The sequence below is a fragment of the Amblyomma mixtum genome, chromosome 3 (assembly GCF_055824585.1).
Source record: "Amblyomma mixtum isolate Tamu chromosome 3, ASM5582458v1, whole genome shotgun sequence".
Taxonomy (NCBI): domain Eukaryota; kingdom Metazoa; phylum Arthropoda; class Arachnida; order Ixodida; family Ixodidae; genus Amblyomma; species Amblyomma mixtum.
The window spans coordinates 291,538,528-291,560,049 of NC_143014.1; the positions used below are offsets into that span (position 1 = coordinate 291,538,528).

The 21,522-nt window shown below is 52.2% G+C and overlaps 1 protein-coding gene across 1 annotated transcript in view; it reads right to left on the reverse strand.

The window, feature by feature from the left end:
• Nucleotides 1-21,188, reverse strand: part of crb (cell polarity complex component crumbs) — a 206,270-nt gene extending 185,082 nt beyond the window's left edge. Inside the window, exon 1 of the mRNA XM_089583659.1 lies at nucleotides 20,839-21,188. Coding sequence (XP_089439785.1) covers nucleotides 20,839-20,872 — 34 coding nt within the window. The 5' untranslated portion in view covers nucleotides 20,873-21,188. The remainder of the gene's footprint in view (nucleotides 1-20,838) is intronic.
• Nucleotides 21,189-21,522: the final 334 nt, after the last annotated feature.

Consider the following 21,522-nt stretch of genomic DNA (forward strand, 5'->3'; position numbering starts at 1 on the left):
CGGAGGTAAATTTACTATCGCTGTTACGACATGGTCTCACTAATTTCACGGTAGCGAAAAGGATTTATTAAACAATGCGTGACGCGAAAAAATTCAAAAATCAGTTGTCCAGCGCTTGTATCCCCGGTTCAACACCAGTACCGGACTTTCTTCAGTTCGCCTATCATTCCCGAAATAGGTTGAACATATCCGAGGGTTTGTAATTGGTACGAAAACGTTCCCATTTGCGTAAGACGTCTACTGGCAATTTAATTCCTGGTCGGCGGGATATTGGTGTAACAGAAATATGTCGGAACTGCATTGGGACTGATTTTGCATGCTTCCCGCACATGCTTTCGGCAATCCACTTCCAATTTCTTTGGTTATTTGTGCAGTCCATAGTCACGCAGTGCTGTCCCGACGGCCTTGCAACCGAGAACGGCATTGATAAAGGGATAGAAATCTAAAACGGCAAAAGTCTGACGAAAAAGGCTGCTCTGCAATGCAGAAAGCCTGCGACTGCACAGCCCACTCGAGACTGGCAACAATGTAGCGGCGGAAACGGAAATGGGTTTTGAAGCCAAGATATGCGGTTAGAGAGTATTTTCCTCCTCCCCAGCTTGCCTTCACTAAAATGGTGTATAGATTAGCTGCAGCTCCGAGCGTGCAAGACACGAATAGAGGACAGGGGAAGCCCGGCAGCCGGTGCAGATGCAGAACGCGTTGCATTTATCTCTCTACTCTTCGCGGCATACGCATAGGCCAGGGGGTGCCATTTCCATAGCCAGACGTAGCAGACCTTCGCCGAACGGTATCACGGGGCCCTTTGAAAAATCGCTCCGTGCAGAACATTCCGCGCTCTCGGATGGTAAGAACAACGTTTTCTTTTTGTTGTTATCGTTGTATGAAAAAAAAAGGCGACGTCTGCATACAATGCCCTTGCAGAACATGCTGCTCTTCGAAAGATGACATTTTCAATTAGCGAGATTTTTTTTTTTTTTTTCAGATCATCATTACCCTGTAGCCGCTAAGATACTCGCCAACGCACCCACACTGAGCAGACACGAGGGACGCTCGGGAGGAACGGCCTTTGAAAGCGAACGCGGCCCCATCGCGGTCACTTTCACCCGCAGGCCGCTCAGAAAAGCGGCGGCGCCCCGAGGCACCAAAGATCCTCGCGCGAAGGCGGCGGCAATCAGGCGCCGGGCAGCCCGCAATTTGCTCCGGCCCGAACGCGAGTAGCAGCACGCGCTCGACGAGCAGTCGGCGGCCCCGGAGGCGAAGATTCGCTCCTTGTGCAGCGCAGCGTACGAAGCGCCACAATTGGTACGAGGGGGGGGGGGGGGGGGGGGAGTCGAAATGAGCGCTTGTCGCGGCCCGGCCAACCGCCGCCCCGGACCCGTTAGGAGGAGAGCGCGCACGCGGGGCGAAAGTTCACGCACAGGGGTCGCACCGCAGCGCTGCGCTGAGGATCACGCGTTAACGCCGCTCACGAAGCAGCCCCACTTTTCCCGAAGACGATAATCGGATTCCCCGCGAAGAATGAAGAAACACCCGCCGAGCATCGCCAAGCACGAGCGCATACTCCATCTCTCTCTCGATTCATCCGACAACGAAGCAAACGGCAAGCGCCAACACGTTTAGGCATCCCGATTCAACCCCTCCTACCGAGACGGCATCCCACGTCCTCATAAATTCCTGCCTTTCCGCAAACATTTAACTCCAACGACAGCAGGCAACGTGTAAGTAGCAGTAGTATACGAAAAAGTACTATACGCTGTATAGTACCCTTTTTATATGCTCAGGGTGCACCTGAAAAGGATGTAAAAGCCCGTTGTCTACAAGACGCTGAACATGAAAGCCACGAGATTGCCCCTCCGTGCGGCAGTGTGCCCACTCACTCGTCGGTGGTGGTGAACTCTTTATTTCGCCCAAAAACAGGGGACCAGTCCGAGTATCGGCTGCCTTCCGATACGTGCGCATTCAAGAGAGGATCACTTCCGACGACGGCGGTTCGTGTGGTGTGCGATTATCCGGTAGTGACTGTGTACGGTAAGCGAGGCGGCCGATACTGATGGGCTCCTCGTTGTTCTCTTTCACGACTACCACCCCAGTATTTATTTACCAAAGAACCCACAGCGCCACAGCATTAATGCGTGTGCGTGCGTGTGTGCGCGTGCGTGCGCGTGGGGGGGGGGGGGGAGGTTACAATAATAAATACATAAAATATTACACCTCTGCTGCTAGGCAGAGCAAAAATATAACAAGAAAAAATGACAAATGAAAGGTAAAGCACTTAGACATGCACAGTTACAAAAGCGAAAACAAAGCATCATTTGATGCAACGCCCACGCATCATTCGGCAACTCATTCCATTCCGTTATGGTTTTAGGAAAAAAACACATCCTAGGCAATTGTGTTTTTCGTCGCGATTTCATGGACCTTAGAATCACAGTCAGCACGGCTAGATATATATATATATATATATATATATATATATATATATATATATATATATATATATATATATATATATATATATATATATATATAAAGCTGTTGCTCAACACGAACAGCTGAATAATTACTGCGTGAAAAAGCTTCAAACGCAGTTTCATTGGGCGCGTGTCGAGCGATTCCCAGTTGAGTGACTCTTTCGTACGCGATGCACTGCACTCGGACCCACGTGTACCAGATACAAAACGTGAGGCATTGTTCTACGCCTCTCCAACTTATCTTATCTCGAGAAGAAAGCGTATCTCAAACTGTACACGCGTATTCCGACGTGACATGAGTCTTATATAGAATGTCTCGGCATGACATCGAAAAAGTGCTTGCATTTCGGCGAAGAAATCCCAAGGTTTTATACGCTTAAACTGTGACATAATCGACATGACCGCGCCAGTGCAAATCAGAGGTGAAATACACGCCTAAATATTTAAATTCGGACACCTGTTCCAACGGCATATTCTAAATAACATGAGTGCACGTCCGGATTTATCTTTCTTGCAAAGTTCATCTGAACTGTTTTAGACAAATTCAACTTCGTATTCCATTTAACACACCACTCTGAGTTTCTATTCAGGTCTTCCTGATACCTTTCAACATCGCGATCACAAGCGACTACTCTACAGAGAACGAAATCATCCGGAGATAACCGCATGTGAGACCCTACTGCATCACTAATGTCATTCACATAGAGCGAAAACAACAGTGGCCCCAACACGGAGCCTTGGGGAACACCACAGACAACATGCACCATTTGAGACTGAGCGCAATTTACAACTACAAACTGTCGTCGTAAACAAAGGAAATCCATCACCCACGATATCACTTCGGGGCTAATATTGTAAAAGGCCATTTTCAAATAAAAAAAACACACAGTCCACGCTCAGCCGCCTGTCCAGTGCCCCCACCAGGTCATGCACAATTTCAGTCAACTGCGTAGTACAGGCCAGGCCTCTGCGAAAACCATGCAGACTAACTCGATTGACGAAGTGGCGGTTTCCAGTCATCGGAGACGTGGGAAGAGGCCAGACGCTGCCCACTGCCCTAGTGGCAGTAACTCGTCTCCGACCGATGCAAATCGCCACCAGCTGAATTCCTTGACAAAAAAAAAAAAAAAAAACGTCGACTGGCACAGCATGGCACCGTTCTTCAAAGCTTGAAAACTAAATGGAACTAAACTGGTCGGCGTAATAACAATATCTGAACTTCTCTGCTCTACCAACTCGTATACAGAATCAGCCCACAGTAGCTGAATACTTGCCGATGAGCTGAAGCGTCGTGCTAGTGTCCTGTCGCACATCTACAGTCCATGCACTGTTTTCATAGCGCCCAAATTCATCTTAAGCGGGAAGGGGGGCAGGGAATGAACTACTGAATTATTCCGCGTCCTCCAGTCTGATGACTTCCTCGCCCTCTCAGCTGGTTTGCAACGAAGAGAAGTCTTCATCGACCACAGCTGCATCAATACTAGCCCTTACCCTCTTTAGGACAGCTGGACACATGTGTCCCACTTAAACTTTAAGTGCCAGCAAACGAAAAATTCTGCACACATAATAAAATTTGTGAATGATGAATACTACCGAAGTATCAAACCATTCCACTGTGTTTTCATCTTTCGCTAAAAGGCCTTCTCGGTGTTTTGTTTTTGGCGGCAAAAAAATTCGAGAAACTTGAGCTTCTGCCTTTTCCGTCAGTCAACTTTCTAATGAAAGTTGCGGGGGAGCATGGGCGCCGCCATATTTGGTCACATGACCATTCCGCCATCGCCGGCCTTCGGGTACGGCCTTCTCGTTTCGACGGCTGCCGGCGCGCTGGTGCCCGGCTGCAAGACGCTTCTCCGCCTCTTGCTGTGGATAACGAGCTGCCGGACGGCACGAAAATTTCTTTTAAAAGCAGGCCAATGCCTGAAAGCGTGCATATTAGAGCTCAATATTTTTGCCGAATGGAGGAATATGTGTTCACAGCTATCAATAACGTTCGCTGCTCAGCACTGTGCACGCGACTTACAGCCGCACGTCCGCGTGCGTGTGATGGCCGGCCGATTGATATTTACTTTATCCTCCGTTAACGTCCCGGCTTCCAAAGGAAGAGTATGGATGTTTTTCAAGGACCCCTTCAGAAGCTCAGCGACGTTCGACCGTGCTCTCTTGCTAAGTAAAACTTAAAACAGCTCGGAGTTCAGCACCCGCAGATGTAAGCAGTCGGAATAAGCTGGAATATTCGATGTCCTGTAATGATAAATTTCACCGCTGTCCCGTGCATTAGCGCACTTCTGTAGAGCTTTGCACTGGACAACAGAATTGGATGTCGAAACGCCTCTTTTGAGGACTTTTGCAAACGCTCAGTTGCCGCTTCCACCGTGTTATCGTTAAGTGGGCACGACAGTTTATAGAGCACCGTACCGACGCCAAGGAAGCACTTATTGCAAAAGCATGAAAAAGCACCGATTATTCGATGTATTGGATCAGTGTTTGTAGAAGGTGAGAAAGGTTGCAGGCATATATGTACGCTCGTTCTGCCATTCCCGCAGCTACTGCTGGCATTGAATTAAACTGGCGAGCGGCGTTTGTGATATGTTTATTTTTTCCTGGAACAACACATTAACGTTCTGTTCTGCTTGGAAGCAGCATGAACTCGCAAGACAGCTCCTCCAAAAAAGGCAGTAATTGCTTCGCGGTTGCGTTTATGTAACAAGTGCGTCTATTTTTCCAACACTACACCGCAGGGATATTATATCTAAATAATAATTCAACAAACAGCTAAATTCATTCACCGCTAAATAAATTCAACAATACGCATGACATCCGTATCACAGCTGGGTTGTTTAAGAGTCACTTGACGTTCGTACACAGGCTGCGAAACAGCGTTTCGCACTGCGCGGCGATGCTGCTAACGCCGGCTTCGAAGGCCAGAAGTGGTGGACCTCCTAGTGCCGCCATCTGTCGTGGACAGAGCAAACTGCTCTCTGTAAACGACTGAAGTATGGGTACGTACCGCATTTGAGGTCCTTTTTACGAAGTCATGGGTACAACTGTGTCCCCCGTTTTTCTACAAAACCAGTGGTCGAAACGGCTTGCAAGGGCAAGAGATGTCATTCAATTCCTTGAGAAGCCATTTGTATACATGTGAGATTCCTACGGAGTTTCCGCCTTATGAAGGGTCAACTTGGAACAACCCGAAAAGCACCGCTTCCCTCACGTTCTCCCACGGTGTGTCTAGGAATCGAGGACGACCCAGCTGGCCGTCGATGCAAATACATGGCTCTGTCCTTGACGATTCCGGTCTGGCCGCTTGCTCTCCGCCCTCGGCCGGGGAGTCAAGGCAGTGCCGAATCGCATCCGTCTCGGTCTACAGACTGTCCAGTTTGCGACCCTTCAACTTCGGGGCCAACCTCCAAGCGGAGTGCCACGTTGTTGCACGGTTCCAGTGGTTGGTTGCCTCGCATGTGGTCACACCAGGAAGCGAACAGAGCGACGAACAGGACAAGGTAGCCCACGGCGTTCCGACTGCCGCAGCCTGCAACAGCGGTGTGGCGCGCCACCACGCTGCCCGACGGGAGCCCGGCTAAAAGCACCCGGACGAGCGCACACATTTCGCGGAGTGCCCAAAGGCGGATCTTGGCCGCTCCCCCCTCCCGAAGGAGGCAAGGTACCAAGCTGCCAGGGTCCGTCCAAGGGTGACTCAGCAGCCAGCAACGCTTCGCCCGCTCCCGCCGCACATTCCTCGCGAGCGTGGCTTTCCACCACGGCGGCAGCGACGCAAGGTGACCCCCGGGTCACCGCCGTCCCTCTTCGCTCCGGCGGCGGCACCTGCGCCTGACGCCGCAGCGTACAGAAGAAGGGGGGGGGGGGGGGGGACTTCGCCCGCCACTGAGACCCGCAAAAGGTGCAGGGAGCTGGAGGGACAGCGGCCGGCTTTGTTTGCCAGACGCCTGCGGGGGACCGCGGACAGCTCTAGTAGCAAAAAGACACAAACAAACACGCACATATTTCTTGCTCGCAGTCAGACCTAAGCATAAAGAAACTGCAGGCACTGATACGTTGCACGCTTGCAGACGGCAGTAGCCAGCCCGTTTCCAATGGACAAAAATATAACTTCTGGAATACAATGGCGCAAAGAAAACGAGGACCAGGACACGCAAAAGACAAGACAAGCGCTTGTCCTGGTCCTGCTTTGTTCTGGTCCTGCTTTTCTTGCGCCATTGTATTCCATTTACAATGTCTATTCACCAACTAGTTCAAGCTAAAGACTTGCTGCAATAGAATTTCTGAAGCGCGCTAACCGCCTTTGTCACTACCGACTGCGAACACTCTTGGGCACGCGCGACGCGCTTTAGCGCTTCCTGACAACACACACAGGCGCTGACGGGCTCCACAAGCGATCCTAAGTATCGGCTCTGATAGCCCGGGGCGACAAGGCTGTGATCGAGGACAGCCTCGAAGCATCTCACTGCCAGGCGAATTTTTCCAGCAGAGACTTCGGCGCCGGCTACACGGTTCGTCCGAGACATACGCAGGTGCTCTTTTGAAACCGGATTCCACGATACGGAAGCTGATAGGAAGATGCAGAAGCGTTTTGCAAGTTCGGGGCGCTCGTTTAGAGAAAGCAACACGGCGGCCGCAACTTGAGGCTCAACGTGCGCATGGTGGACGCAGCGGTTGCTCCTTTAGTCAGCGATCTGGCTTCTGGCGATGCACTGATCAGATTCAGGGTCGAGCTGAACCTACGAGTGTGTTTTCTGCGGTGGACGTGTTGGTGAAATCCCCAGGACTGACTCTACGAGGGTAAACTAGCACGTGGCAGTGATGGACTTATGGATTAACCAAAGCGAACCGCTCTGCCCAACGCAGACGCGGAAAACCAACCGACTTTGTGTCCTGGCTAAATGGCCTCCCCTGAGTTTTTTTTAAGCGCGAAAATGCATAAGTGGGTTCCGAAAGCGGGTTCTAATAATCTCGCCGCCATGGCGTTATCAGCGGCACAGTCTCTAAGGCCATGGATGAAATCTTGAAAGTATGTCTCGTGGCACATGAAGAGTTGAAAAGCGAAGGCCAACCACGGATTCATCGATGCGGAGCAGTGATGCGGTACCCAGAGCTTGTGTTCCAAGCCTGGAGGCCGGCTTTACGATCAAGTCGGCGTTGCCGCCAGCAGGCAGGAGCGAGGCGACAGATCACAACTGATTTTCACGAGGAACAAAACTTGGTTCCAGTAGTAATCGGTATCGCTCTCCGAGGGGGCCGCCTCCAACCCACACCAGGCGACGCAAGGTGACACAACGCTACGCATTGCGAGCAGCTGAAGCCCCGTGCGCAGTCATCCCGACCCACAGCGCAATGGTCGAAGCGATGCGACAGAAGTGGAGCAACGAAAGCGGCCCCCCGATGGCAGGGTACTACACGACGATCCATAAGCGGCCGCCCGCTGGGACGGAAAAATGAGCGACGCTGCCGCTGCGAAGGCCGCGCCATCACCATGGCCCAGAGGCCGCTGTGAGGGCAAGAGACGCCAAGGCCTCGTCGAAACACGCTACGCTGATCAGCCAGCCGTGCGTGGGCCGCGGGGGTTTCCAGCAAACTCCGACGCACACGTTGCTCATGCCAGCGATAAAGAGAGAAGAGGCGGGATCAGCGATGGCAGATGCATGATGGCTCTGCCTGAACCGTAATGCTGCAGACCAGGTCAGACCGCACAGGGACCCGAAGGGAGTCGGCGAGTCCCCACAGTAAGCCACACGCGAGTGCCCCGCAGTACAGCGCAAGTCATACGGACGAAGTTAAGATTTGTGCGTGCAAAGGGGAAGTAATTTGTCAATACTTATTAATTGGTCATTAATTCTGTGTGACGTCATCCAGTGGTGACGTCACCAGTGCCACAGAGGCAGTCAAAGTGGTGCGGAAAACGCTTTTGTCTCTACGCACTTTAGACAGTCAAAGTGCCCCCTGAATTTTTTCAGTAAAGACCAGAAAATAATTTCAGACCTGCTCCGCCAGTTTCAGGGCGCCTAGGGAGCGGCCAGTGGGAAGAGCCTGTAAGCACTCGATCTGCGTTGAGGTTGGCCACTGCATGCCAGCCATTAAACCGGTAAAGAAAAGCAAACAGAAACTTAGGGAACAGGATATAGTATTGCTTTCAGACAAACTATCACGTCTTCAAACAAATAAAAAGACGCGAGAAAAGAAAGGACAAGGATAAAACCTCATCACAACAATGCCGGTCGTCCCCGAACCGAGGCCATCTCAAGTTCTAAACGTGAATCAATTGTGGTAGAACGCCGAGCGCTTGCATGCACCTCATGACGACGTACCACAGATGGAGGCAAACTTGCTACGAACAGATACCATATGTACCATAGCGAAACCGAATTTTACCGCTATCTGTAAAGTGCGCGCCCGTGCGCAGACCCGCAGGTCATTACCTCCCGTTTCCATGTGATACAAGGAGCCGAACATTTGGAGCGCAGGGCTCAGCGTCCGCTTCCCTTCCGCCGAGCAAGATAACGCGACCGGGGACCCCCCTGCTCTTCCCGGAACTAAAGTTCAAGGCAAGGGAATGAATGCACCGTAGTGCTCGCTGCACACACTGAGACCAGGAAGTGCCCTTCACATCGTCTTACTGCACACCAGCTGTGGCGAGAAGCTGCAATCACCATAACTGGACCACCACACCGGATCCTTTATCAGCTCACCCTCCCGGCCTGTATCCAGTGTGAACAAATACTACACAAATGCCGCCATTCTTTGGTATTACTAAAAAAAAAATTGTAAGGAAGTCAGCGAACCGAGGCAGCTTTCGCAAGGTTTCGAGTCCCAGCTATGAACATGCCCCGTCCCTTTGCAGTGCTCGGTGCTGCTAACATCGGTATCCCTAAAGGCCCCCACAAAGGGACGGCCCTTGCGTCTGCCCGCTACACACCGCTCCGCGATGTACTGTGCCCTCTTCGCACACCCGACCAAGCATCAGCGCAGTACTCTGGTCACGTCAGACAAAACAACGCGTGGCTGGTGCCTGTCTGTTTCTGCAGCACGGAGTACAAAAAAAAAAAAAAGAAGTGAGCAGCGCTATATTTACGGCGTTGCACTTCCGCAACGCTCTCCCACGCTGCGTTCTACCCAAATACCGCAGTCAAAATGCTTGTGTCGCATGCGGCCGTGGCAACATCTGCGGCTGGTGTGCGCAAGCCCCAGGTTACGTGTCACCCTATGACCCGCCTTGGTTCAAACGATGCACTTTGTTTCGAACCCGGGACCACACAGAACTGCGTGGAATTCGACAGCGCTCTTTTTTTAAGCCCAGCAACTCGCCAATCAACGGCGCGCCGATCACACGCATGTCCATGTGCTGCAAACTGCTCCTGCCGTGTCCGACATCTACCACGTCGGCCTTCGACCGACCGGGAAGTCGTGCTACCGTAAACACGTTCTGTGCGTAACCACTGCTTTTGCCGAAAGAAGGCGCGGGTTCTCATTAGCTTTACAAGGAGCGTCCAGTGGTAGTGGTGTATACATGTAGATACGTGGTCGTCCATGATTTCTGTCCCAGACTTTTCCTTTTTTCCCCTCCTTTATATTACTAAGACGCAAAACTACCAAGCTCGCCAGTTACATGCAGGGAGTAGGTTCTGTAAGCAGGTTCACTCTTTTTGCAGTATTCGGTGCAGAAGAACGTTTTCTTATTGCTTCAGTGGCCTAAAGCTTCGGTTGCTGCAGTAGTGCAATTTCCTGGCCACAAATGACAAAAAACTGCCAGCAATAAATAACCCGCGACGACGAAAGAATGAACAACTGCTCAGCTACGGGACACAGCTGCCATGCTACGACGCAATCCTGATCAGCTTGAAGCTTCCTTAAATCTCCACTTATGAAAGACGGGAGGGAAGTGACTCCTTGGGGATATTCGACGATTCCTAAATAACGCTACGGTACAACTATCGGACTATCTGACGCACGTATGCACACACCAGACTGTAGCCGCCCGCGCCGCGGAGACTCGTCGTCATTGATACCATTTTAATATCACGGGCACAACGGCATTACACCCCTTCATCTGCCGCCGTGGTTATTAATCTACCAACATTACGCGCTCGGGTACACCTCCATCCACACGCAATACGAAAGAAAGAAGATTCGAAGGCAACCTCCGCCAGTACCGGCTTGGCATGGAGTGCAAAGCGTCACAGGTGAAACGGGGCATTTTCGCTCCTCGTGTAAGATCCAAAAGGCAGCACGCTACAAGGAAACGCAGGGTCCGCTAGACAGGCGCTGCGAAAGCCCACTTCCACGCAGCGAAGACGGCACTTTTTCGAAGAAAAAGTCCCCCTCTCGCATTCCGCCGCGCTACGCAAGACGTAATACAATGCCTGCTCCCTCATTCCTGCTTTCCGGTGCTCGGCGGCCCTGGCAAACAATGCCGGAGGTTGGACACGTCGATGAAGTTTCATAATGGACGCGGGACAGAGAGGGACAGGACAAAAGAGCGCCAGCCTGCTCCGCTTTGCTTCCACGCGCCGATTAGAGCGCGGATGAGCTCGCCTGGAGAAGCTGAGGGAGGAGGCACGCGGTGAGTCACCGGGGTCTACAGCCGGAGGAAAACCAGCTCCTGTCGGCCGTACTTGGGCTCTCTAGGTGCGCGGCGCGGGTCCGATAAGGACGGTAGATAGGGGCAGGCAACGCGCAGAGCCAGTGGCAGAGCCCACGCGCCAGAACAGGCAGCAGCCTCCACGAGAAAAGGAGGGGGGACACGCCGCAGTCGCCCAGACGGCGCGGCGGTGGAAACACTGCGCAGACAGACTGTGCCGGGCTGCCCCCGCCACTCGCAGAAGAGGGGGAGAGGCAAAAAACCACCCTTCACCTGGCTGAACGCCACGCAGCCGCCGACGCGCCCCGGACGACGGCCTTCGCGCATGCAGAGCACGTTTGCATTTTAACGAGGGCGACCGAAGCGGATGTTTTGACCCCCCTCCCGCACTGGAACCACCACTAACCGAGAACGAGACCAAGAAGACAAAGGCGACGGATTTACGGCGGCAAAAGCGGCGCGGCAAGGAGAACGGCGACCAGGCGAACGCTTCCGAAAAGCGCTCCGCATGCTCGCGTGCCCCCAACGCGAGCTTCGGGGTCAAGCAAAGAAGCAAGGCTGCGCGGCTCGACAGCACCCGCCAGGTACTGCGACGCGCAGCATATCGTACATGGGCAAGTAGAGGGGCGAACAGGAGTACAAGACAAAAGGCAATAACATCAGTTGGTCTCTAGGAAAAGAAAAAGCACAGTAACCGCCTCACTGGGGACGGACACCTGATCCACGTCTTGAGAGAATCGATGAATGAGCAGATGAAAAGAGGCACAGAGCAAAACGCTCTGCATTGGCAGACTCCGGATTACTTCGACCACCCGAGGTTCCTTAAGCATTTCCGCACAGAGACCGCGACTACATGCGGTCTAAGTCGCGTACTGCAGGACTTGAAAACCGTCGACCACGTTCCACATACATTTTTTCAAGACTACAGCGTCTGTTCAAGAATGCAATGCAAAGCAGCCCACAGTTCGTTTTTAAGCTCAGAGAAGGAAGCAAACTTGAGTCATGCAACTTTGAAAACACTGTCACACTTTCAAACCATAAAAAAAAAAAGGCCGAGGGAAGGAAACAGGAGTCCTTAACGTAGAAAGGCAAATTCCCGAGACCAGCAAAATCGGAAAAAGCACCGCGCACAGCCGCACACACCACCGCAATGCAGAAATGTCGGGGGCGACACCTCTTGGCCGCCTAGATAAGGCATGGAAAACTATTCAACGCCTGAAATTCTTCCTTATCACCACACACACTGATAACGCAAAAATGATCCACACTTCCGAAGCCTGTTTCATACCGCTGTCACACGGCCATTTCGATGGTCCTCAAACCGATAGTCTATCGATTCAATGGCCAATCGAACGCTGCTACAAGGACAATTCCAATGGCCGTCGAATCAACGATCTATCAAGTCAGCGGCGCAGCGCGGAAGGAGCGGGGGTAGCTTGCACACTCGACGTGGAGCGCTCGCGGCAACGGCGGGCTGGGGAATACAATGAGAGCAGTATTATATATACATATGAGAGAAGCCAGCAGCCATTGACACCAAGGAACACAGGGGATTTTTCTTAAATTTATTTTGTGCTGTTGATCAATGGAGGATATTACTGAATATGTTATCGTTTTAAAGATAATTGATTATAAAGGCAGAAGAAAAACACACGCACGCACGCGACCGTTAGGCGACAATTCTGCGAAAGCAGTTGCAGTTACCCTGGACGATTACTTTGATGCCTTTACTCTACTGAATGCTCTGAGCGCGGGCTTCACACAAGCAATACAATTTTTGTGGAGGATGGAGGTGGGGGGGGGGGGGGGGGGCGTCGAAGGTGACTGGTGCTTCTTCACTTCGATATACGTCAGATATCCGGGGGGTGACACTGCGCTGTTTTCGCAGTAGAAAAAAAAATCCTGGACGCTAACAAGCAGCGTACGTCAAACCAAGCAGCGAGGCGGCGGCCGGTACTAGTATGGGCCGGTACAGATGTTTCCGCCACATGCGCAGCGCCACCCGTGGGCGCTGCTGGTGCCCGTCCACGCGTAGAGCTCGCTGCCACGGGGACTGACTCACGGGAGCACTCGCCGCGACCAACAAAAAAATAAAAATCGCGTACGCGCCAAAGCATTCGCGTCATGTCCATCATTGAAACGCACAGCCGTTGACTAAGCGAGCCCGGTATCGATTCGCACCAGCCGCGCTGCTCATCGCCGCTTTCCGATAAACATCTACTCGGCCGCGCGCGAGAGACAATGCGGGCCTCCGTCGCGTCACGTGCGAGTGACGTCACAGCGCCGATTCACGCGCCAATCGAATGGCGGCTAATACCTGGGGAGACCCGATAGGGCACGGATCGCCGGAAGGGAACGATTGCGCAATGCTCGCGAAATAACAATACAGGCGCCAGAGTTGCGATGGGGAGGCGCAATCGACAGCTATCGACGCGAACGCCACCGGTTCACAAGCCGAGGATGAATACCGCGATAAAAAGTAGGAAGTAAAATAATCGGCGACGTTCGAGGAGTTATCTCGGTGGAACAAGAAAAAAAATGGCACACAGGTCGCACAGCAACCACGATAAGTTGCTCCTCGTCGGGAACCACGAGATAGTGCCCGCATTTGCGCGAACGCAGTCAATTATCTTATTTCCCAGAATAAGAAACAAAAAAATTAACCCTTTGACACGCTATCCACACAATCGTGTACAAAGCGAACCCCCAGTTTGTTTCTGAGAGTGGGCTGCACTTAGAAGCGATTTCTTTTGTTTCAGGTGGCGGTTTTTTTTTTATGCTATATAGCGAACGCAGTAAATTATATCTCGCGAACGAGTGAGCGGGATAGCATGTCTTCCGCCATTTATGTGCAGACATATAACCTGCCACTAGTAGTAACAATTTTGTTTTGTTTTTGTTCTTGCAATTTCAACTGTGATACGCTACTTGGAAATATAAATTATTTTCACGATCCTTCGAGTGCTTCTTTGAAAAGTAGCGGCATTTTTCGATGTTGCTACTTTCATCAATTATGACACTTGGCAAGAAATTTGGCATATCCCTGCAAAAAATTAACCGCTGGAATGCTGCTCTGGAAAACTGAAATTGTCTTTCTTAAGGCTAGCATATACTATTTAGGCGGGAAAATATCTCCTAAATGGAAACAAAAAATGGCGCGTCAAAGGGTCAACAACCGGCCTGCAATTCCTACCAAGCTTCCCAGACGAACGAATACCCGTCACCACAATCAATCGTCAACGTCGCTAAAAGGTGATATCTGGGGACTGCGCTCGCGGTGAACAATGAAAAAAGGAATCCCTGCAGTTCTAAAGCGTTAGGTACACGACATGAAACGCGGTGTCGTACGACGTACCCGGCTACGATTAGCTGTCGAGTAGCAGTCTGCGATCAGCTCAGGCGGGAGGTTCGCATAATGTCGCCTATGGCATCCAAGACTCAAATTCAGCAGAACACGTGGTTGGAAACGGTCAGGTTCAGATCATCAACTGCGTTGTGCGAAACATACACTGAAATACACCAACATGCACCAGACGCGATTAAATGCGCTGCCTACAACTTGCTCTGGTATGGTTTGTGGGGTTACCACGAGAGACGTCGTAGTGGAGGGCTCCGGCTTAACGACCCCCTGGGGTTCTTCAACGCGCAATGACATCGCACAGTATACGGGCGTTTCCGTATTTCGTCGCCGCTGAACTGCGACCGCCGCGACCGGGATTCCATGCCGCAAACTTGGTAAGCGGAGCCCTCCACTACGTAGTCTTTCGCCGTCCACATGCCCCTTGGGGAAAGAAAAAGAGGGAAAACGCTAAACCTCGCGCACTGCCGCTTGCCCGCTCCGTTTGCAACGACGCAGAGTTTAGCCAGTCACACTAGTGAGTCGTATTTCGCGTAAGTGCAGTCATCTTATTTAGCGCACGCTTCCTTTAACTCCCCGAGCACATAATCATTCTGGAATGATACGGCAAAGAACCCAACTTCACACGTACCGTGAGTCATGACGATCTCACTGTAAGCGGCTCTGGGAAAAAGGCATACACGTAAAATGTGCATCGCTGGCTCCGCGCCCGACCCGCTCACCTTGAAATGAGGAAACCTACCTGAATAATAACGACCGTTACCACAAGCACCGTTCCTCCGGGCTGTAACAACGGACCGAGTGGGTGGGCAAGAGTGGAAACGTGCGTCCCTTCCACGCACGAAAGCAGGCGCAAGTAAGTGGTCGCCGATGTCATTCAAATAGCCATAAATGCCCCAAGGATTCGCCCCAACAAGGCTGATTTTCTCGGGGCGTCCAGTAACATTGCAGCTGAGATGGAACAACGACAAAGTAGGAACAAACATACGAGGCTGATGATGCACTGAAAACAGAAATTTTACTTGAAATTCCTGAATTTTTGCAGCCACGAACTGAAGATTATCTGTACCTTCCTTTTTACATGCTTGCAGCGTCACGCAAAAACGCCAGTCCTTTCTTCGGCAGGGCCAGAGATCCCCGTAATGATGACACACCGTACACCAGGCTCTCGGATAGCCCATACTTCTAAGAGCTCGCGAGTCAGCCTGTCTTCATTCTTTTTCAGCACTTCCACATGATGAGGATTTTCTGCGCAAGTGCGTGTTTTCTTTTTTGCATTTTTTCCAGTGCATCGCCGGGTTGATGCCCGAGGTCCCTGTACGCGTTACAAAAGATGCGGCTGTTTCAAATAAAATTAAAACTTCTCCGCGCAGCCCTGTCCTCGTCTGTTTGTAAAGATCCTTCTCTGACGTCGTTCTATCTGTGCTGCAGTTTTCTAAGAATGCACCAACTATTGAGCCCTATTGAACACTACCGTTAAAAGCCGATCCGTCACAGCATAACGCACAGTCAGAGAAGCACACTTTCTTGGAACGTGTATGTATGCCCGTACCTAGAGAATAAATTTATGGACAGCAAGGGCAACAAAAAGGAAAAAAAACGGCAGACGTCATCATATTCGAGCCGCTGCGGCTACGGATACCACAAGACAGCCATAGCACCGGAGCTCCTGCCGCTAAGCCGCCACAGTCTTGCAATGATGGGGGCAAGTGCCAGTAGAGAATAGAGACGAGAGGCAAAGCAGGAAAACGGTACAAACAGAACGCGCCTGTCTGCCACGGTGGCGTTCCGCTCGCTTCCGGCTCAGCAGAAAGTTACAACTGTACAGGTACCCACAAAAGTTTCCGGAACACCGAAATCACGAAAAGCCTGAATTTTCCTCGCCACGCAGAGGCACAGCCTGGCATTAAGAAGCGCATCGTGCTGTTCGCGAAGGAAAGTACAGAGTTAATCCGTCAGTTAGTGGATGCATGCTGAAACTGCCCAGAAATTAAGTTTTGTTGCAATTTTCGTGTCCTGAAAACTTTTGTGGGCTCCTGCGCACGACACGAAATACAGCCGGCAACCAGCGGCGGTCCTGACGCTGGTTCTATACGTCTGCATAAAGAACCTTACAGGTGCAGCCGTCTATACGTCTGCATAAAGAACCTTATAGGTGCAGCCGTTCTGGTGGCCCAGGCACCTCGTTACATTCTGCTCTGCAATGTATGTGCACAACGACTGCACGTGAAAGCACCGAGCGAACCGCACTAGGCGTCAGCGCCTGCATCGCGTAAACAAAACAGGAAATAAACGCAACAGCCTGCAGGCTTTTGACTGTATACGTCCACGCTAGAGAACGCTGGCGGTGCTAAAACCTCCTCGCTACAGGCAGCGTGGTCTCTTCGCAGCCACGGCCGGCGAGTGTAGTACGGTACGCGCTCGACACGGCGCTTCCAGAGCTGTGTGATCGTGGAGAAAGCGTCACAACACTGGTAAACTGAAGCGGACCCGCCGTTCCTTTCCTCCCCTGTTTACCTTTCTCACTGAACTGATCCGGTTATCAACGTCGACCACTCGTTAGAAACAGAACGGCCGCGGGCCTCACCAGCGACGAAAGCGTGAGGCCTAATTATAACTGCGCCCCGACGGCTCCAAAATCATGCTTCCCTTTCGCCATGATCGACCCGAAAAGCACTTAACGCGCGTTTTTCTTTTCCTTTCTTGAGTGCCTTCCAAAAAAACAAACACAATCGAGGAGAGAGGCTGGGCAGGGAAACTCATTCCAACGGCTCCTCGAGCTTGACTCACTGCGACTAATTTCCCGCACTATATAAGCGCCAACCCAGATTTCGACGAACTAGGGTACATCGCCAGACACCACGTATGCATGTCGCCGGAGAAAAATAAAGAGGCAGCAAAGTCTCGTCCCCGAAACGAGAGCAGCGCTTCGCGAGGCGGTCATCGATGAACGTGTCGCGTCGAATACGCAAATAACTGCTTGGCTATGCGTCGCGTACCACGCTGTTGGCTCATCAAAATTCATCCGCCGATGGATTTCCTTCCTCGGCGGCGGTCCTGAACAATGCCCCGCCGCAACGCATGGACGAGAAACGGCGCGCAGGACGCACAGTCCATGATTTTGCGCGCTTTTTTGTGCGCCAGTTCGCGCGACAGTCTTTGATACCCAAAGCAGTCACGATCGAAGGATTCCGCAGCGCCTAGCCGTCATTCGAGATAAGCAGGCCAAAGGCTAGCAGAGAAGGCCGAATGGTTCGCTCCGAACACATAAAAGCATTTGAAGCACAAACCACGGCCGCTAGATACAAAGCGCAAAGCGAGGCTTTGCGCTTTGCATCGAGCGGCCGTGCACAAACGCTCGGGAGCCTGCGTGCAGTCGGGGACAAAAGTCTCTGGACCACGTGTTCCTCAAACGAAGCCCATAGCTCTGCTATTAGCCGGCGGCCGGCAACGAAACTTCTGGAGATGACAGAACAAAATAATTACTTTCACCTCCACAAGTGTGGTCTCCAGCCGCAGGCTAATAGCGGAACTATGGGCTCCGTTTCAGCAACACGTGGTCCAGAGACTTTTGTCCCCGACTGTACACTACGGGCACAGCTTTATTGGTGGTATCGAACCCGCCACCAGGGGCTGCGGAACTTTTTTTTGAGTGTGTTTCATTTACAAATTAAAGTATATATTTCTTGTTTAATTTTTCACCGTTCAAAGGTGTATTTGCTGACGCACATGAAACTTGAAATGGCCAGCTTCTTAAAGATGAACGAACGATGAGTTCCGGTGCACCGAAGAAAGTTTGCGCATAGTCTGCTTCAATTCGGCTAATCATGCTAATGAACAACGGGTCAGACACTACTCTTAGGGCATGAACGGTTCAGGTTACTGAAACAAAATGCTTTAGGACTGGCTACGAAGCCAACTGGCTCACCCCCACTGTGTTTTACATTACTAACGTCTTAGAAACGAAGCAGTTCTCAGAAATATGATCCGAGCTCGAACAGATAGAAAGAGTGCCCCCCCCCCCCCCCCCTCGTTTTCCGGCTAGGATGAAATATGGATGGGGATTGAATATGGTAAGCGACCAGGACGAAAATTGACTTCTGGCCTGATAAAGAACCTCCTAGTTGAGCTAAATCAAGACGGTTGAGTAAAAACTACGTTACACAAGCATCTCCTAAAGGTAAGAATGTCTAGCGTAACCCTCCTGCTCCCTGACCTATGCACGACAGGGCATTTTTCGCGGTCCTCAGTGTTCATTTGGTGGCACAGGAAATGTGTACAGGATCTCTTAATGCGCAAGCGTGCCCTCGAATCACAAATGCCGCACATAACGCACTTTTTGCATGTAATGTACTGTCTTGCGGCTTTCTTTCGGGCAACAAAGTTCATTATTTAAAGCATTGATATCCGCAGGTGTTGCGTAAACGCAGATCCACACCAGCTGAAAGGATCGACTGCCATGTCGCTGCTGAACGATTAACCATGGTAGTGGCTACCATGGGCTACCATCGAATACAAATTATGTACCATTATGTACAAATCTGTTAGAGGGCTACTTCCTTTTTCGCTAACTACCGGTGAACAAATTCCGCGTCGCAACGACACACGTTTTGCTGATTACAATAACTTCTTACTCCCTAAACCTAACACTAATTATGGTAAACAAACAGTTCGTTTCTCCGCTACCACTTTATGGAACTCATTACCTGTTACAATTAAGCAATCATATCTGTGCCTTTAAATCCGCTCTTCGTCAGTTTTTACAATCCCCCTAACAGTATTTCTCATGGTAAATGGTACTAGTTTTGTCATTTATATCACTCTATGATTTTTGTTTTGAGTTGTTCTGTACGTTTTAGGTGTGTAATCATTTTTCATTCAAATAAGTCTTTGCATTTTTTCTTGTATCTCACTTTCTGCTCTTTACTGATGCCAACATCTTTATAATTTTTGCATCTGCTGCCTCTATATTCATTTTTACAATTGTTCTCACAGGAGGTCCCGTCCACAGTCTGACTTTGGGACCTCCTTCTGTATTCCAGTGTTTTTTTTCTTGTACCATAAACATGCAATAAACGAACCTTGAACCAGTACCATCAAGAGATCTGTAAATGGGAGGTCTGGAACATGGTGACACCGCGGCAGATGATGCAACCTTCCCTCTCTACATTCGCGTTCTCTGGCCGTTCGTGGTATGGCATCCGACACATTTTTCGGCAACGCGAGCACTACTGGACCAGACTTGTTTCAATGGTTTACTCAGCAACCGGGAAACGAAAACCGCGCCGGGCAGGGTTTGCCGTCGGGCAGTGTCAGACTCGCTGAACTGCACGTGCCGGCGATGTTATCGGAAGTTTCGAGTCTGCTACCCCGACCCGGAGTCCAAACACACGCGTATCTCGTTAGAAAAAAGGATTACATTAGCGGGAGGATGGCGAGCAACACGATTTCGCTGCAAAAAGAGGATTTGGTGGCCAAATCTACACAGGCCACACACGCAGGGTTCAAACGACGCGCGAGCCCGATCGCGGCTCCGGAAATGGCCAGCTTATATTTAGACGCCGGCAGCGCTAATTACCGCCCACAGGCAGCATCAGATATCGACGCTGCGCTCGCGATATCACACGCCTCTCCGGCAGGAGGCCGCCCCCAGAGGAGAGCGCCTCGAGGCACCGTCATTATCGCGGCCGTGTCTCTGACAGGTGATCCACAATAGAGGACGACGCAGCGCGGTTGCTGCGCGGTGGCGCCGGTCGTTGCCACCTGACGCGAACCGGCAGTGCGGTTCGAACGACGGTGAAACGCGAGAGGGGGGGGGCACACCTAGGCTGGCCTCGCTCGAACAGCGTCGCTTCCTAGTCGCCGATGGAGCCAGGTAAAGCTATTGAGGCCAAGCGGCAGCGCGGCCTACGAGGTATGCCGCGCTGCCGCTTGACGTCGCGCACACTGCGACTGACGAGCCTCGCCGGTCGCAGCGCGCGAGCGGCGAAAAACGCCGCGTACCGTATGCACGCCTGTCGGCCCTTTCAGGCACCGGCTCAGCGCGGGCTGCCCACTTGGTGCCCACGAGGCAAACGCAAGGTCGCGCTGGAATATCATGAATACCAAACGAACCATCGACCGCCCAGCGAAAGGCAGCGCAGCGAACAAGTTTGTCGACGACCCCCGTCTTCCTTTTCCCGAAGGCGCCGGCCAGCCCTGCAGTCTGTCAGCGCGTATCGGCTGTTCGGGAAACTCGCGAGAGCCAGGCGCCGCGGTTCCAAGAACCACCCAGAACCGACACCAAATGCCGCCGGCAGAGACTGGGGGTCCGCTCGCCGTGCGACACCCAGTCTCGCCACGAGAGTTGTCAAGACAACGCATGCGGCTCTCGCTTGAAGAAAGCGAGTCACGCACGGCGTAAAGATATCGCTTACCTGCGCCGAAAATCCAAATCGGGAATCCGTTCATTGTGGTCGCCGTGCGCCGCGCGTGGTCATTATTGTAGTGCCGCAGTAGCCTCGCTGCTTTGCGCGTCGCCGCCGACCGGCTGTCACCTCACGAGGCAGCCGTTCGTCCGTTGCATGCTCGCCCGTCGTGTCCGCAGTGTCTATCGGCCGCCGTTGCAGGTCCGCACACAACGCTCTGCCACGCACCGAAACACCACCGCCACAACTCGGGAGATGCCCGCAGCCAACAACGCGTCTCCCAGCTCGACCACACCTGCCACGCTCGCCGCGAACCAAAAGCCGCCGCAACCGGCCCGAGCAAAAGTTTTCTTCGCCGAGCGAGGCGGCGCCAACGTCGGCAGGTGGCGGCACAGCTCCTCTTTGGCCTTTTTTTTTGTGTGTGTGTGTGCTTGGGGGCCGGCTCTTTCGCCGCGCGCTGCCGGTGAGGGCGAGGGGTCCACGTGACCCGCGAGGAGGGTGGCTCAGGAATGTGGGTTGAGCCGCGGCGAAACCTGCACGGCGGCGGCGGCGACCTGGCGGCCGCGTCACGAAGCGCGGCCGGCTGGCGTTCGAGATGTGAGCTGCGCGGGCCCCCCTCTCTTGTCTTTACTGCGCCGGCATCCTTGCAAGAGTCGGAAAAGTGGCCCGGGGCATCGCGTGCGCTACGCAAGT